General features: G+C 36.5%; 1 protein-coding gene across 1 annotated transcript in view; it reads right to left on the bottom strand.

Annotated features, from left to right (window-relative positions):
• LOC124637660 (venom carboxylesterase-6-like) overlaps positions 1-18,464 on the bottom strand; it is a 30,586-nt gene extending 12,122 nt beyond the window's left edge. Inside the window, exons 1-4 of the mRNA XM_047174272.1 lie at positions 18,209-18,464; positions 6,763-6,859; positions 5,326-5,511; positions 2,342-2,527 (exon numbers count right to left, since the gene is read on the bottom strand). Of these exons, the coding sequence (XP_047030228.1) occupies positions 2,342-2,527; positions 5,326-5,511; positions 6,763-6,859; positions 18,209-18,424 (685 nt within the window). The 5' untranslated portion in view covers positions 18,425-18,464. The remainder of the gene's footprint in view (positions 1-2,341; positions 2,528-5,325; positions 5,512-6,762; positions 6,860-18,208) is intronic.
• Positions 18,465-19,087: the final 623 nt, after the last annotated feature.

The following is a 19,087-nucleotide window of genomic DNA, read 5'->3' as shown; positions in this document are numbered from 1 at the left end:
CATAGGTGTTATAGAATGTAGAGGTACACATACATACATGATACCCTGTTAGGGCGCAGCAATACAATTTGGATATACAATGACTTACAAAATACAAACCAAAAATGCAGCTGCGGCCGATTTAATGCAGTCGCTTCATGTGCGGTCGGCAGTGCTTTTTACTTGTTCTAGTCTTTTTCGAAACTCTTATGTGCCATTTAGAAATAATTAACGACTAAAATACGCCAGCTGACAAAATAAAAGAAAATATGAAATAAAATGCAGTTTTAAACACAATTCTTGTCCCATTTGAGAGCTATTTGTGTAACATTCGGAATAACAATAGCATTCATTTGACAGTTCTACAATATTATTGTGTTCTAGTTGGCAGAGGGAAAACTTCGCAAACAAACATAGCAATGAATTAAGTTTTATTGACGAAATTAAAGCGATTGTGTTGACAACAAACAAAATAAAAATATAAGTGCGGTATTAAAAAAATAATACCTAGCTAACGTTTGACACAATGGTCACCATGCCAGACTGCCGCCGAATAGATGGTACCGGGTTCGATTCCGGGTACGGTCAATATTTGTGCGATGAGCATGCTTGTTGACTGTGGTTTGGGTGTTGATGAATGTTTTTATAGGTATATAATATGTAAATTATATGTAGTTTATCAGTTGTGTTAGCACTTATAACACAAGCTAATCGATAGCTTACCATAAGGCTAACCGACCGTGCGCGAAAGTGTCGCAATATATTAAGTACTTAAATATATCGGGTGTGTCGTTCACAATCACATTAAATGAAGTGTGTTAATATACTGGTTAATATATGTCGATTAACATAAAGAAAAAACAAAAATACGTAAAAATAAAAAAATGAATTTTTCAAACAAAGTAAATAGAATAAAAATGTGCGAAAATTAGAACACCATATAAAAGTCAGTCATTACAAACAACTGAAATTCTCCCTTGAAAACTGACATCTGTCAACTGATCAAAACATTCGATATTCCATGGATATTCCTAACTTTATCTCTGCTTTACACATGATGTTGTAAATTATAAAAGCGAAAAATGACTCCTGTGGTTAAACCACTGAATGGATTAGGTTATTTTTTTTACGATTCGCCATAGAATATCATAAAGTATATTCGATAGGATTTAATGTGATTGTGAACGAAATCATTAACTTTTTCATTCCCTAGGTTACTACAAAATATTCGCAGTTCAGCAATGCCGTAAACTAGTTTATCGCCTAACTCATGCACGGTTCATTCAGGATTCCACGAGAGTCTTCGATTTCTGCGCTCATAACTAGAGACATCTCTATAATAAATATATTAGTTGGTACTGGTTTAGAAACGTGACGGAAATCTCCAAGTGATCGCTGCTATCTACAAATCGACGACCCGAGAGACGGTAGTTTGAGATTTGTACGAGAACATGGAGAACAAAATGACTAGCGGAAAATCGCCTAAGAAAGTAGCGCGCCAAAATGCGTGGTGAGCGGGGGACGAGGAATGTTACTGTCTTCGCCCTTATACGACTTCTTTGGACGTAAACATTTTTGTAATACCAAATATCGTTGACAGATGTCTTAAAGAGCGCGAAAGCCTTGTTAGTTGACTCGTAACTGATCGAATTGGTCATACACACCGTACGAATTTGGCCTAGAAGAAGGCGCCATACCTACCTGCGTTATGTTATCTCCGCTCATCATTTCTTATTCCGTGGATTTTACGATATCTAGTTAGAAAACTTTGGGTTTGCTCAACTGATGTTTTGGTTGATTTGATAGTTTTTTTGTAGGGTCAGCGGCCTTTGTTGTTATGTGGATAAAAACAAGATATTTTTCGTATTCTATTCGGTGGGAAATATTTTTGAGACTAACGTGTCGACATAGCCATTCGAAGTTTGTATTATGAAAGGTGTAGGTAAATTCCAAAAACGTGTAGATAATAGAAACGCAAGCAAGCTCGGTTGTATGTTTAAGAACGGATTAGTGGATTAAGTGAAGAAGATAGGAATGTTGGCAAAGAACTAGAAACAACGATTAGATAAGGGAAAAGGGACGAATAGGGAAACACGATCTCTTTCTTGAATACTAGAATCAGGACATCTAAAAGACTTATTTTCTTAATATTCTTATTAGATTCAAGGCTTGAAAAGCCAATTGCATAAATGGGACATGACATACTTACTACTAAGAGACTTATTGTATGAGCTGCCATATACCCCGAAAAGGACCGATAATAGGAACGCACGCCAATGGCTTCTGATATAATAGGAAGCGAAAATATTCAAAAAGCTCTCCAACCTCTGAATAATTAAAGTAGACGAGTAAATATTCTTACCTCTAGACAATGGAGACAAATAATGATAGTGCACACTAGCGCCCCCAGCGGAGCACCCAGTCAACGTGATGCTATCAGGGTTGCCTCCGAACATGAGGATGTTGTTCTTGATCCACTGCAGCGCGAAGGACTGGTCCTTCAGTCCGTTGTTGCCGGGAGCGAACTCGTCTCCCGTGCTGAGGAAACCTGGGGAGACAGAAGTGGTTTAGAAGCTGATGTGGAAGCTAATGACCGTGATTAGTTGAGAAGACAATAATATAAGAAGAATAATTGTAATATAGTAGTACATACTCCATTCCTGTTTTAGTTGCTATGCTACTTTAAAATTCTTACTAATGTTATAAATACGAAAGCTTTGTTTATCTTTCGCGTTTTCAGGCCAAAACTACTGAACCGATTTAGTTGACATTTGAAACACACATCATCGAGAGCCTAAGCCAGGACGTAGACTACTTTTCATCCAGCTACGAAGAATAGTTCTCTCAAAACGCTGGAGAAACTGTTAACCAAAAATTCACCTCACTCCTAACATTTTTACAAAGAACAATATTCCTTTTCAAAAGAGAAAATTGGGTGTTTTAACACACAATACAAAAGAGATAAACAGCTTCCTTCATTACTCTGTTATTATTGTGGCTATTATGTAAAATGATTGGGTTCTGTATTCCTGAATTATTCTCCCGACCTTGGACAAAAGAGATAAGGTCCCAGTCGGTTGGCTGAAATACGAGGGCTGCCTTTTAAGTTGTGTCGTTTGAAATAACTATAGATAATCCAGTAGGTTATTACGATTTATTGTTTTTTAAAGAATTTTCCGCAATATTTAATGCACTTTTGCATGCGTTGAAACTAGTTTTTTACACATTTATTCCACTCTGAAGTGGGGGTAGTCAAAACTGCTGATTTGTATGCGTCAACAGCTTCTTCAAGTGTGCTGAAAGGTTGAACTCGAAGACTTTGCTTAATTTTGGGAAATGTAAAAAAATCGTTATTGCTTAAGCTATCGCTGTAAGGCGGGTGATCTAATATTTCAACATTTTCGGAACTCTAAAACATCTTTGTCTGGTGGGCGGTGTGCGAACTTGCATTGTGATGGTGCAGTGTGACATGACGTCTTGAATATTTTTTTTTAATTTCGGTGATGACTTGTGGAAAACAATCACTGGTATACCAGTCAGCAGTAACCGTCTTGCGATCTTCAAGTACAACAGTGGCGACGTGCCCCCCCATTTCCACAAACGAGGCAAAAAGTTTTTTTAAGTGCTCCGTGCGCGTACGACTTTGGTCGGTTTCGGCTCATCTTGGAAGACTCAGACAGTGGACTGGTGCTTATAATCTGGATAGTAACCATATATCCAAGATTCGTCACCACTAACTATATCATAGACATGCTTTGACTCTTCTCGGTCGAATCGTTGCAGAGTTTTGTGACACCAACTTAATCGGGCTGATGTTTGGCCGTCGCTAAGTAAATGTAGTATCCCATGAGAGATCAACTTTTTTACTCCAAATTCTTCGTGCAGTATTTTTTGGATAGTGGTCCCTGAAATGTCCACGAATGCCTCTATTTCACGGTATGTTACATGTCGGTCTGCGAGAATTAGCTGCCGCACGGCGTCGATATTATCTTCCGTCATGGAGTTTTTGGACGACCTTCACGTGGCTTGTCACTAAGACTAGAGTGCCCAAGTTGAAATCCTAAATATTAGCGTTCTACGGTCCTAAGGCATGGTGCTACATCATTAAATACAGAACTAATCTCTTCAAAGCACTGAAGTCGCGACAACCCCCTTTTGAAGTTCTAGAAAATTATCGCACGCAAATTTTCCTTAGACATTTCCATTTTTACAACCGACCTGTCACGTTTGAATGGACGATACAATAAAACTATTCGATCAATTTAAAAACATTCTTTTGTTTTTTAATTCTAAATTCAAGAAGATGAAAGTGGCATATATATATTTTTTTAATAATCGGGGGAAGTTAGCAAACGACAGAACTTAAAAGGCAGCCTTACGTATAAATGTGCTTATTTTGTGTGTTTGTTTGTTTTCGAATAAAGTTACACGTGTTTGGATAACAGTTGTATCTTTCCCAGGTTTTCTTTTAGTTTTATTGATTTGTGCGAAAATAATGCGATAGAAAGATGCGTAAATCAATTGATGAAACAGTATTTTTCTGTGTTTACTTTAGTAATACGAGTGTAATATTCTAGAGGATTCTCATGGAATGCTACTATATTATTATTTATTCTTATCAACATTGGCTAGCAGTTTCACCGATTTCCTGAGAACATACTTCCCAAATATGTTATTTTGATATCGGTTCGAAATCGGACCAGCAAATTGAGCGAATTAAGAAACATACAAACATTACACTTATTCTTATGATTATGGTTAGTGTGATACCTAAACTAATTAGATATCTGACAGTTAACAGTGTGTATCTAATAATACTACAACCGAGCATTGGGTGTATCGATCTCAAGAACTTCCCGCAGTGTTGTCGCTATTTTAATATAGTCACATTATTTAAATAGTCTTTAATGCATTGCCCACAATTTACTCTGCTATATGATCACCCACACTATTAAGATTTTTATTCAGTATCTAGTATATCTGCAGATAAAAAGGAACTATATCCCCAAGTGCACTCGAGCGCAGATATAAATAGAATCATGACGATGATAGTGGGAGGACCATTGACGATAAGAATTTATCACAGTTGGTCTAGGAATACGAAATCCGAGACAAAAGTAGTGGACAATGCGAGATATTTGACATTTACACGATCGTCGGCTACGGCTGCTGTTTTCACAAGGAAGTCAGCGGCGCAGGAGATATTATAGTGCACAAGCATTTGCGCAGACACAGGTGCACTCACTATTCCTTCACTTTCATAGCCTGATAGGATGGCAATCCGACACGACTGGAGAGAGATCAGGTCAATAAATAAGAAATTATAAAAAGCTCCGAAATCCTTACCTAGAGGTCCAAGCCTGTAGTTCAGAGTGACCACCACCATGTCCCAATCCATGAGGTTTGTGGCATCATATACTGTTCCTTCTCCATACATGAAAGCGCCCCCATGGATGAACACCACCACGGGTAAGTTGGCTCCAGGGTTCATCTTCGGAGTGTAGACGTTCAGGTACAGGCAGTTCTCGCTACCTGGTGAAGAAATTTAGGAGAATTAGGAGATGACTTGCATTTTTTATGACGATGTTATGAATTCTGATGGATAGATAGTAAGGTTCATTGTTCTTTGTTTGATTGATCAATAATATTTAGTTTTTGATGTAAAATCAATGTGATCCATTGTTTTTCAGAGCGTACCTTTACGATTTTTTAAATATGTCGGTCAAGTGACCTGTCGAAAGTTAAGTATTTTTCCCCATCACACAAAAGCCATCCATTCACAGCGCCGCTAAAAAGTTATCACTTCAAAAACCGTTTGACACTAAAGTTCTTAAGTTACTTAATGAGAGAGAATATCCAGACACGAGTCAGCTACATCTTGCCCGCAATGCTTTATAAATTCTTCCAGATATTTCAAATAACAAGTTTTCTCCAATAAATATAACTTAAATGAACTTGAAAGAGATTTCTACTTTCTGAAATAAATTGCGGGAGAAACAACTTTCTGTTCTGTTACAGCCTTTTTATCGTCCCACTGCTGGGCACAGGCCTCCTCTCACGCGGAGAAGGATTGAGCATTAATCACCACGCTTGCTCAATGCGGGTTGGTGATTTCAGACTTTGTAGTCCAGGTTTCCTCAAGATGTTTTCCTTCACCTTTCAAACAACTTTATTTAAGTTAAATGATCTGGCCGAAATAAAGGTTCGTTCAAACCAATTCTGGAGTGCAGAAACGACGATGTCTCTTAATTTGGAAGCTGTGTAATTACAATAAATGGGGGACACATTGTGAAATGTATTCACGAAATTGTGAACGAAACGCAGCTTCGTCTTGAGAGTAATAGTTGAGAGATTGTTACAGTTTCTTTGTAGCAAGTTAGTCGTAGCCGGATAGGGTTTTCTGTTTAGATTTAATTTAACTGATATTTTGAAAAACATCCACCAACTTATTATAAAACGTGATTTTAAGAAGTAACCGTTTCAGTATAGGTTTAGTCCACTCATTTTGTTCGGGAAGGTGGTTTAAAGGTGGTACAAATCTGGTACTTTTTTTAAACCACGTTTTATAATAAGGTGGCCAAGGTCCAGGACAGGATTTCGGGATGTGAACCTGTCTATTCTTCGAGGTAAGTAAAGCCAGGAAACAATAGTAAATACTCTTTCCGACTCCAGAAAAAATACTAAGTGAGTTAATCACAAATCAATCTAGCAATAGTTAGTGCTAACCGGTAGGATTACTTATTAGCACTTCTGATACTCTATAGGTAGGTAGGTATTAAATACCTGTGATCTTCTTTATGAAGGGATCGTACTGCAGACACGCGGGCAGCGGCTTGGTGGCGTCCCACACTCCGAGCCATGGCTTCAATTGCTGTGGTTCCTGAAAAATCAAAATAATACTCATAAAGAATCTATCTTGTGAGTTTATTGAAGAGGTTTAAAACAAAGACTGTATTTTATGCGCGAGAAACACCAGGGTAAAATTGTGGCTTATATTTTCATATGTTTGAATATTTTGAAATTACAGATAAAAGTAATATTCAAATTCAAATAATGAAATGGCTAAATCTAGAATCAAGACAAGATTTAGGTATGATTCGTAGATATTATTCTGGCTTTACAATTGCAATTACCGACCGCATCTTTGATACAAACGAGAATGGGAAGATGCCTTGATTGCATCTCTGCATGTCTAGACAATATACGCGTACTTATGTATATTTGTATGTGTCTAGAACTCCTTCGATAAACTACGAAATACACTAGAGGTTAGTAAATACGGGTCAGTTATTAAAAATCAAAAGCAAAATAGGTTTGCTTAAAATGTATCTATGTACTTACAATATACTATTTAGCCATGTCAGTGACATTAAAGCATGAGACATTCACTTTGATACTGTGATACCTACATAACTATTAACCAATCTAGCATTAAACAATCCAGTTAACATTGCAAGTGAACGTGAGAACTAAGACAAAAAACAAACCTATAAGTGTAAGGAACCAGTTTTTTTTGCACTCAAGTTTGATTTCAGTCTAACATTAAATACCTTTTCTAAACGGGTACCAGGAAATACTACAAGCTATGATACGAACTTGTTTAATTATTTCCTAGTAGATACATATGAAAGCGAGCACAATAAATTCACGCTTGACGGACAGACAAAGCAATCAATTTCAGTGTAGTGAGCAATTTTGGAGTATATTGCCTACTGCAACTGCATGTGAACTGTGGTGGAAAATTTGCATAGAATATGAATGTGTCGTTTGATTTTCTGAATAGATTTGTGGGATTGAAACTAGACGTGATTTTAGATATCATTCTGAATGCATGATACACAAGCTACATTGATTGGGGACAGTAAATGTCGGTCCTGCGCCTGATCTCTCTCCGTGTCGAATTGCCGTCCCATCGGATTATGAGAGTGAAGGAATAGTGAGTGCGCCTGTGTCCAAACAAGTGCTTGGGCATTATAATTTGTCCTGCGCAGCTGGCTGATCTCCTTATACGAGAACAGCCTCCGTGGCTGAATAATCGGCATCTTCATCAGCATATTGATTCGTGAAATTGCGGTGAGAAGCTGGTCAGTTTAGGTAGCTTCTATTTACAAGTATTTTCGCAAGATTGTTGGGGTCAGCCTCTAATCTAACCAGATGCAGATGATGAGATTTGTATTTGTGGATCAACTAATTTAAAGTTTTTCAGTGAATGAAATGGAAAAAATATAAAGAAAAGGTAAACTTAAATGAGAAAACACATTTCCTTTTATTCAACTAGCTTTTCTTATTCAACTCGTATCTTGAAGAAATGTCTTCATAAACCTCGATGGAAACGGTCAGACCGTCTTAATTAGGTTTCAGTTCATCTATAACTTGTCTATGACATCGCACTAATATTATACTTAAACGTGAACTTTTGGATTTGTAAATGCTTGTCACGCAAAAACCTATGAACGATTTTTACAGCAATAAAGTACTTTCAGTCCTCGTCTTGTGGAAACTATTTCGAGCACCCGGATAAGTCATATGGGGTGTCTAATAAATAATAATAATTATTATTTGAAATATTTTTTCAAATTGAACCCTCTGTTCCTGAGATTAGAGCGTTCAAGCAAACCAACCTTTTAGTTTTGTATTACCAGTAGATATAAGATATTTTCAGTACTTGACTATCAACTTCTTTCTATTTAGCCATGTATTTCAGACACATTAGATCATAACGTTACACAGAATATGAATACAACCTTGTTACTCCAGTTAGTTGATTATATTGAGCACAGTGCACCATGCGTAACTCTTGCTCTAATTACTTGATGATCAATCACTCGGGAGAGCCTCACTGACACATGGTTTATTCATGTACTACTGCCTACTGTAATTTACTTTAGCTGAAATATGTGCTGCATAAGTGCAGACGTCGTACAACACTGTTGTAGGTTATAATATAAAAGAAGGAAATGCAGAAAAGTGTAAAAAAATCCCAGTAATTCATTAATTATTGTTTTTAAGTTTAAAGTGATTTCAATATTGTAGACGTAAAATGTTACTTGTGGGATGTCGATATTTGAAAGCTATGGAAGAAGAAGTCATGCTGAACTGGTGACACTCACACATAATATGTTTTGATTTATAACATGTTTGGACTTTAAAAGAGACTATGACCCTTGAGTTTGTTTCAGCGATCAGTCAGTTAGGAAATGCCGACCCCAGCCTTCTTAACATGACGTGTAAAAGTAATTTCATTTCGAACCAAATTATTGTAAAAAGGTCAGATGCTGATGACAAATACAATTCTAGGTATGTACTACTTCTGTATGTAGATATCAAATTAAACGAATGGCAACCGATCTCTCGAACTTCAACAAATAAACTTAATAAAGAAAAATAGCAGAAAGTTCACAATTTCCATCTCAGGACGAGTCACGACCCCATTGAGACAAATCTACAATTCTACATGCAGTCGAGTCGAACGCTCTTTGGCATTTGAAATTAATGCAGCCAACTTACAGATTGCAACAATACTTATGCATTTGTATGAGAAACAGCTGTACTATCGAAACAATTGGTGCAGAAGAATTTACCCTAGCATAATTTTATTGTAAAGAAAAAAAAACTATGACAAAGGAATGTGTCCACGGAGGAAGTAAAGGTTACGGATAGGTTAGCGGAGATGTCATAAGGAGGGAAGGTCAGGAACTTTCTTGTAGGCTACGGTAATGAACGGTAGGCGTGAACAGTTACTAGAACTAAGGCACTTGTCTCACCGGCAACGATTAACGAGTAACGAGTAGAGCTAGAACTAGAAACGAGTTAGCGAGACGCGAGGAGAGAGTGCGTAGTTCCGATATTTGTGTAGCTCGGCTATAAGCGAGTGTGCGAGTGAGGCGGGCGATTACTCGCAGAATTCATCATCATCGTCGTCTGAACTAGATAACAATGATAATTCAAATTATTTTTCGATATTCATAGTAAATAAAAAAACCGTGTACTTTTAGAATGGCACTGTAGAGAAATGACCACTGGTTGCTCACTCGGCGTGAGTTCTAATCGCTTGGCGACTGTCGCCGAGCGAGTGTTATCTTTCATAGCTTTTGTCGCTCAGTGACAAACTAGTGAAGCGAGTGCTCGCCGTCAGTGTGAACAGTCAGCGATCAACTATTTGTATATGCATCTCTTTTGTTCACTTGGAAAGTATATCTATTGTACGTTTCTTGGGCGAGGAAATAGCCGATAGTTAGTCGTTTTCTCGTCGTTGGTGGGACAACTGCCTAAGGAGATGTTCTGGTTCTTTGTCAAAACAAATCCAACCTGTCAAAGATTGGTTTTCATTGATTGGTGATTTTATTTTGAATATAATGGGCTTTTTATAAAGGGCGTGTAAGAGTGGAGCTAGTAAGAGATTTTGCGTTATGATATATCCGCTAGTCATTTTGTTCTGCTTGCATATTCCACTGAACTTAGCAGATCATTTTTTAATCAGTTATTTCGCATGTGGATGAGTTCTGCTATTCCTGATACTTCTCATAAATACTTTTGACCTTTTTTAAAAAAAATACAGATCACAAAACTTCCCGTAACAATATTCCAATAAAAAGCCTCTCGAAGCCTCAAAAATCTACGTAAGATTTACACAATACAGGTTTAATATTAATATTATACTTAAGTTTCTTGTCTGACCTTAATAAGTTAGTTTGTTTACTTATTATTATTGACCAGTTTCCTTCAGACCTAACTATTGTTCTGACAAACAGTTCCAATGGACTTAAAACAACTTTGATGGGATACGGTTTTCAACTTAATTTGTTTAAGTTTGTATTTACTGAGGAATAATAGAGTAAATTTGTTGTGGTGCCTTGTTCTGGATAATGTTGTATTATAGTTTGTTTATTTCTCAACTATTCTTATGGGAACTTTGGATTTAGTTTATTCTAGAGAATTCGGCTGAGTAATTTCTATTTATTGAGGTTAAAGGATCGTAGGCTTACCAAGTACAAGTAAAGAAATTAATGTAGAATTTGTAGCTAGAATTTAACTTTTTTAACCTTTAACCTATTTAACCTTTTTTCAACAGATGCCAACATGTATTAAAAAGTTTTCCCTTGCAGCTTTAACTGGGTGATTTTGTCCACTTCGATAAATTCTTATTTCTTTCCTTTCCAAAGACAAACATAATTAATAATTCTTTTACTCGAAAAAATATTTTCTTTTATGCAAATGAAATCACCACTAGTTACTTGGATTAACTGCTTGTATGTCGCTATTTATAAAACAATAGAAAATCAATTGTGTCTCGTGCATATCTGCGCTCCGACATATAACAGGTTAATCAGACCAAGGTTGTTCGTTGCTTTGGTTACCAATTATATATTTATTTGCATGTTTACAATAGTTTATCGGTATAATGAAACAAGGGTCACTTCGATAACACACCTTAGTGATATGCGTAATTGTAAACAAATTGAACATAGTTGTGAAAGGAAAGATAAAACAGTTTAGGTAGGTACTGTAAAGGTATAACACTTTGAAAGTGTACATTTTATTCAGTCTAGTTTGCACTATGGTAACATAATAGGGAGTTTAAGAGGAGCATAGTTTACCCTTGCTTAGAAATAACTTAAATGTTTCTTAGTTTCTCATAATATTTTGATTTAATCGTGGAAAATAAGCTTAGTAGCTATTTACAAAGAGTTTGCTGGATTCTTGACACATATCTTCCATTAAGTAGAAGCCGAAAATCGATCTCAGTGGCGTGCACTTGGAGATGCCTATGTCCAGCAGTGGACTGCGATAGGCTTCCATTAAGACCAGTCTATTGTACCTCTAAATCTACTAGGTGTCGGCTACTAAGGCCAAATATTATCAACTGTTTCCGAGGGCAAGGATCAAAAGGTTCCAAATGATGAAGAGATAAATTGTACACAGTTTCTCCAAAGATTGAAGTCAAGAGATAGGAACAAGAAACCCTTTGTAAATGAAGGTATTAATATTTCATTAGAGACATTAACACAATAGGTTGTTCCATAGAATAGCCTTTGTAGAAGACATTCGGAAATACAATACTTTGAATTCTCGCTTAGTAATTTGTAATTCCAGTTCAAGTTAGACATTTCTACGAATTTTTCGTTTTAAACTTAGAGCACACTGCAGACTATCAGTCGGCTAACAGATGGCCCAAAGGTTTTAGATATGCATATGACCACGGACCCGGCGAGATGTCACCCAGGCCGTCGACTGTACTTTTTCTGTGTAGCAGAACAAAATGTCCCATTAGTTCTACCGCAAGTGTTCAGAGGAACTAGTGGGAATAGTGGAAGTCTTTATTCCCACTAGTTCTACCATTTTTTTACCCGCATATAAGTAGTGGGAAAAAAAGTTCCCATTAGTTCTATCGTAGAACTGTGCAGTAGAACTAGTGGGAACAAAACAAAGAATCAAGATTAATTTTCAGTCAATCTGATACCGGTCAAATACCTGATCATTTTTATGAGCGCAATACTATAAATCTCAATCGAACCTCTCGGCCGACTAAAAGTCTGCAATGTGCTCGTACATTTCAACTTAGACATTTCTGAGAATTTTTCGTTTTCACCTAATTGGGTGTCCATCAAGTTTAGCTCTGTCTTCTGTATGTATAAAATATTCAAAGATTAAAATGAAGAATTTAATCCTCTTTTCTCGTGTCAAACAAAAGGAGTGACAGAATAGGATAATAAAGTAAATTGAAAAAGAAATTTTGAAGAATAAAAACATGCATCCAAATAAAATAACGAAAATGTTTGAGCTGAGTAAAATTTTGTGTTTCTACTACGAGGGAAAGTTTTGAAACTTCGTAGCATTCCAAGTTTCTTCACAATGTACTAGGTAAAATCTTTGTAAAAGCGATAGCCTTTGAACTTAACTAACTAACCTTCCATTAATTTGTCTATTTGCTGTTTTGCTTACTAGAGATATGAATTTCACGTTAAAGGCAAGCTAATGTCAAAATTCTATCTGTAGCCTACACTAATATAATTAAGAGAAAACATTTTTTTAATTTGTTTGTTTGTACCCTAAAGGCTCCGAAACTACTGAACCGATTTAAAAATTATTTCACTATTGGAAAGCTACACTCTTCCTGAGTAACATGATGAAATGATGTCCTCCTAGCCGATTATCGGCTACGGCGGCTGTTCTCATGTAAGGAGATTAGCCAACTGCGCAGGACATATTATAGTACACAAGCATTTGCGCAGACCCAGGTGCACTTACTATTCCTTCACTCTCATAGCCCGATGGGACGGCAATCCGACACGACCGGAAAGAGATCAGGCGCAGGACCGACATTGACGTGCTCTCCGATGCACGGGTGTATCAATCACCAACTTCCAGGCTTCGGGCTGCTTTGTGAAAGTCTTCTAAAACCCACAAAGCGATTTCGGCCCGACTCGGGAATCGAACCCGAGACCTCGTGCTCAGCAGCCACACTTGCGACAACTAGACCAACGAGGCAGTTGCAGAGTAACATAATCTGTATTTAACACGGTACGAGCAGAACAGGTTCGTGAAAACTCTTTTTCTATTTAGTAACAAATAAACAGATAGGTCACTAATCTTCTATATAAATAAAAATGAATTGTTGTTCGTTAGTCTGATTAAAATTCGAGGACGGCTGGGCTGATTCAGCTGATTTTGGTTTTAAAATGTTTGTCGTAGTCCAGGGTAGGTCTAAACGGTGAGCAAATAAGGAAAAAAAAAAGTATTGTGTCGTGTGTTTGTGACTTATTAAATGTGCCTCCAATAATTAGGCGGTACGAAGTTCGCCGGGTCAGCTAGTAAAAAATATATGTGGTCATGGATATCCATAAATGAAATAAACAAGTAAAAAAAAGAAAAACGTGGAACCTTCAGCAATGATAATGAACTTCCTGCTGCTTTACATTAATCAAAGTTTTTCTAAAGACATCTTCGCTCGTGCCTCGTTCCCCGGAGACCAGTTAGTTATGAAAGCTCAGTAATTATACACCACTTCAGTGACAAGCTTTCATACCGATTTTAGGGTTCTGTTCACGAAAAAGATGTTTATAAAAACATTATTTCTCTATGTAGTTGTTAACTTCATTAATATTGTTTTGCTTTATATGATAGTGTAATTGTTATGATTTGAAACTGTCATTTTAAGAAATTCACCAAAAAAAAACTTGAGTCTGAACTATGTTTTTCAAATGGTGCATCATTATTGTAAAAAGGTCAATTAATTAAGGTGACGTGGCAACAACAACAATTTAAATTATTTATGAATAGTTTTTTGTTTCTAGTTTCGTATTAACTATGATAGAAAAACTGATAAACTCGTGTTGGACGAAAACTTCTGGCCACAGGACGTGGTGTTCCGTCGCTTCCGCGGACAAGTGCCACAGGACCGCACAGTGCCATAGTGCATAAGGAAGTGCTATTAACATAGTTTTAAGTTTTTATTTACTAACAATTTTGTATAACATATGTATGCTAGTTTTAAGGTATTTATCTATGGGCCTTTGATGCCTGAAAATAAAGGTGATTTGATTTGATAAAGTCCAAAGTAAGACCAAAAGACTTTCATTGCTCCCATTTTGGAAAGATTGTATAATAGCTTCCCTGTCCCATGAGTCATATGTAATACACACCGATGGTTAATTGTGTCTGCTTCGTCTGTAGAAGTTAAATAAATGTGGTACGGAACCCGTAAAATTTATACTTGATCAGTTTTAACGAGAATACTGCATCCAATTTGTATTCTGAGCTGGCAACTGATATTGATACAAATTGTTGGTCGCAGCCAACGCGCAATAAACTCTACATTTTAAAACAAACTAAAGTGTCTATTGTTATTCTTTGAGTTGGTATGTTTGAAAATCTATATCTACTGCTAATATTAACACATAAAATACGGAAACATTTTTTTGTTAAGGTTTCAAAACTACCGACTGAACGACTGATTTGAAAACAGTTACATAGACTATATTTTATTCCGGTAGTTCCCACGGGACGCGGGTGAAATCGCGGTAAAACGGCTAGTATTATATAAGTAATTAACTAAAAAGGTCTGTTACTTGGTGGACCGCCGTAATTTTAGGAATTAATGGTCCAATTTGAAAAAAATCTTGACTTAAGCAGTCCGTCTATTGAATAAGATTGTACGCTACTTTTCATTCGGCTGGCAAGTTAGCAATAGTTATAAAAATAAGCATACACGTGGTAGTATGTTTTAATAGTGTTCGTAAGAGGTGGAACTCCAGCCTTGAATAACAAGTTCTTTAAATTACATAATAGCTAGCTAGAAATACTAAAAATAGAATATAAAAATAGTACAGAATATTTGATGCCGTTTTTATTGCCCCCACGCTGACAATATCAATATTTATTAGGTACAGGACCTACGATATATTGTCATAGCTTTCTTTTATTATCAAATAAAAATATCTGTCAAACCACTAATTATAAACAACTTGTTTTGCTTTTGAGTTATCATCAAAAAACAGTCTTTCCAAGTAACTGGGTTGAGGAGATCAGGTAGGCAGTCGCTCCATGTAAAATACTGGTAAGTAGTCAGCTGCATTCGGTGAGACTGGAAGCCGACCCCAACATAGTTGGGAAAAGGTTAGGCGACGGAGAGACGAGTGGGTACCAGGCAGTCGATTTAAAACTTTAGTTGATAGTACAAATAATTAAGGTCTTGGCAGGCGTATTAGTAAATACAATATAAATACCAGTTCAGAATAAACACATGATAATTCTTGCAGCAAAAAATACCTTGCCGCTAGCTCGATACAAAAATAATATTGACACTTTCTTATAATATGTTAAACTATGTGTTTATTTGTTTCGAAATTCTATTAGAATATAAGTAGGATTACTATCAAATGTTATGCAAGTTGGTACCCATTATTTCCAATTTTCTCTCCCTTGCTTCTTTCGCAATTGGCCTATATTTCACACGAAAAGGATTTTTTCAAATCAGAATAGTAGTTCCTAAAATTAGCAAGTTGAAACAAATAAAAAAACTCTTCATCTATATTATATAGATAAATACCTATTTATTTCTTACTAGTTTAACTGTCAACAAGAATTCAGTTTTTTTCCATTCATGACATATACTTACCTTCTGGTGTTTGAAAGATGTTCAATAATGACTGATAATAAATTAAATAATTAAAAACAATTATAAAACTATTAAGAATTCTTAGCAATTTTCAAAGAAAACATGACCGGTTTTATAACATTACGTCAACGTAACTGCATATTATGCGTATTATTATGATTTTGTATTACTTTTATTCATCGATAGACTCCGTTGCAAATATTATAACATTTAGTAAGTACAATAAATAAGATAAATATATAGGTAGACCAGTACCTACATCTCTTCATTGACCAGTCACGATTACCTACTCTAACACTGTGAACAATAGTAGATATGGTGTAACTCTATTTACTAATATTATAAATGCCAAGTAACTCGAATGTTGCGTTTGCCGCCTAAACTGGCATTGTTGGTTTAAGGGCTTATTACACTTGACTAAATTCAGTCATCTAAATTATGCAGTTACTAAATTCAGTCAAATGAAATCGCATTTAAGAAGGTAGGGTTCTAAGTTTAAGAAAAAGTACTGCTACTGACTCACTACACTACATCAATTAGAAACCTAATTAGGCTACTAAATTTAGTAAAGTGTAATAAGCCCTTTAAATGCAATTTGGTACCCAGCCTGAAAGCAGGTTACTCTTTATCTGGGATCGGTCTTTCTTAGGCACGCAGGTGTTACTGTTAGGAACAGCAAGTTTAGAATATATTTAGATATACTTACTTACCTATAGATACTTTGTGCTAAAATGTATCCAAGTTTGTTAACATGACGTTAAAGTAAGAAACTAATTTGAAAAGGACTTCGAAAATTTTACGAGCGTTAGGAAAATTCCTAAACTAAAGGAGTGCTATTGGAAAAGTTTGTTAATTAAGTAAAGCTTAATCAGAAATTCACCTGTACTCTCTAATCTTTGGGAAAACTTATGTTTGTGTACCTATATAAAACGGAAAGGTAAATTGAGAACCTCATTTTTTGGAAGTTACAAATTGCAAATTGGTACAGTTTCTTTGAAGGTAAGAATTTTTCCTTTTAAGTCTACTTTCAATTTGCTGTTGAAGCCAGCTGTTTCTTTATAGGTGTACCGAATGATCTGTGCAGTTGACAGCTCTCAGATTTTAAGGGAAAATACCGGCAAATACCTTTGTGCTAGCTGACAGCAGCTGTCAACTGTCAAATGCACCAAAAAAACGGTCAGACTAAGCACAGATTCGTAGCAGTATTAGTGATGATGATGATGTCCTAGCCGATTATCGGCTACGGCGGCTGTTCTCATGTAAGGAGATTAGCCAACTACGCAGGACATATTATAGTGCACGAGCATTTGCGCAGACACAGGTGCATTCCTTATTCTCATAACCCGGTGGGACGGCAATCCGACACGACCGGTAAGAGATCAGGCGCAGGACCGATATTTACGTGCTCTCCGATGCACGGGTGTATCAATCACCAGCTTCCAGGCTCCGGGCTGCTTTGTGAAAGTCTTCTAAAACCCACAAAGCGATTTCGGCCCGACTCGGGAATCGAACCTCGTGCTCAGCAGCCGCGCTTGCGACAGCTAGACCAACGAGGCAGTATTAGTACAGTAGGTTTAAATACAAGTTTCAAGGACAAACAATAAGCCTACTATTAAATTAGGTCGCCAACTTTGTTTTCAAGGTTAACATGTAGTACGTACTTTGAATGGTTGTTTTAAGTAAATAATAAAGGCAAACATAAGCCAGTATATTCCGTTGTTTACCTTATGTTTTGAATATACTCTTTAAAGTTGAATATACTGTTACTGTTACAGCCTTTTTATCGTCCCACTGCTGGGCACAGGCCTCCTCTCACATGGAGAAGGATTGAGCATTAATCACCACGCTTGCTCAATGCGGGTTGGTGATTTCAGACTTTTTATAGTCCAGGTTTCCTCAAGATGTTTTCGATGTAAGGCGAAACTGTGTACACGCTGCTGCGAAAACTTTGAACTTACTGTTTACTTATCTATCGAAGAATGGTTATGTTTTCAAGAAAATGCTCTAAAAGTGTGAGGAGTACTTAAACACGTGAGAAGAACGCATTACAGATTAATACATTTGTAATATAGCTACATCTACAAACTACCTAAGCAAGTTTTAATAACTTACCCTAAATCTATACTTTCCGATCGGCGGCCGCGCATATGGTATCCCTTGAAAGCTGGCGTAAGACCTGCCTTTAGTGGACACCTTCCAAGCTCCTTGCAGAACACCATGGGCCACTCTTATGGTCGGATTCGGGGCCTGACTAGCCACGAACCCGACAAAGATTAAAAACAAAAATAACCTCAACGCCATGTTTAAGAATAGACAAAATGGCGACATGAATGCGTGCGCGCGCGCTGCCGGCTCGCGCGGTACTGAATACCTACTGTTTATAAAATAACAGATACTAATGATGCGGTCGAGGCAAGGAGTTGGTAACAAGCTACCACAGATTATAATGAGCGTATCATTAAAGGGCGGTCCACAGATAATGGAGTGAATTTGACCGATTACGATAAAGGTCTCTGATTGTACTTACCACAGTTTTGAATGTTATACGAATGTGAAGTTTAGGTGTCTTGTTATAGAGACTATTTTTGATTATGCATGTTGATGTGAATGTTTGTCACATTATTCTGACCGGTGCGTGGAGTGACACCCGATATTCAATTGATTAAACTGGTTTTCAAACGAAATATTATGTACTTTGATATTGAGTGTCAGATTTTAGAACAACAACTATTTTTGTAATATTTGTATTTATGAGAAGAAAAGTAATTACGCAAAAAGCTCGTGATGCGGAAAAAGTACTCGAAAACTCTGGTGTTTTGTTGTGTAGTATTTTTGTAATAATTTTCTACAGTTTGGCAAAGGATTTTCTTTTCTATTTTTATTTTTTTGTTGTTGTCAACGAAGAGACATTGAACCCTTTTATAAAGCTGTTTAAAGTTAAAACCTGGCTAACCTCGTTTCTAATTTAATACACACGTACATTAAACCCAT

This window comes from Helicoverpa zea, chromosome 16, assembly GCF_022581195.2.
Source record: "Helicoverpa zea isolate HzStark_Cry1AcR chromosome 16, ilHelZeax1.1, whole genome shotgun sequence".
In the NCBI taxonomy this organism is placed as follows: domain Eukaryota; kingdom Metazoa; phylum Arthropoda; class Insecta; order Lepidoptera; family Noctuidae; genus Helicoverpa; species Helicoverpa zea.
The sequence above is the reverse complement of the archived record's forward strand: the minus strand, read 5'-3'. Positions and strand labels throughout refer to the sequence as shown.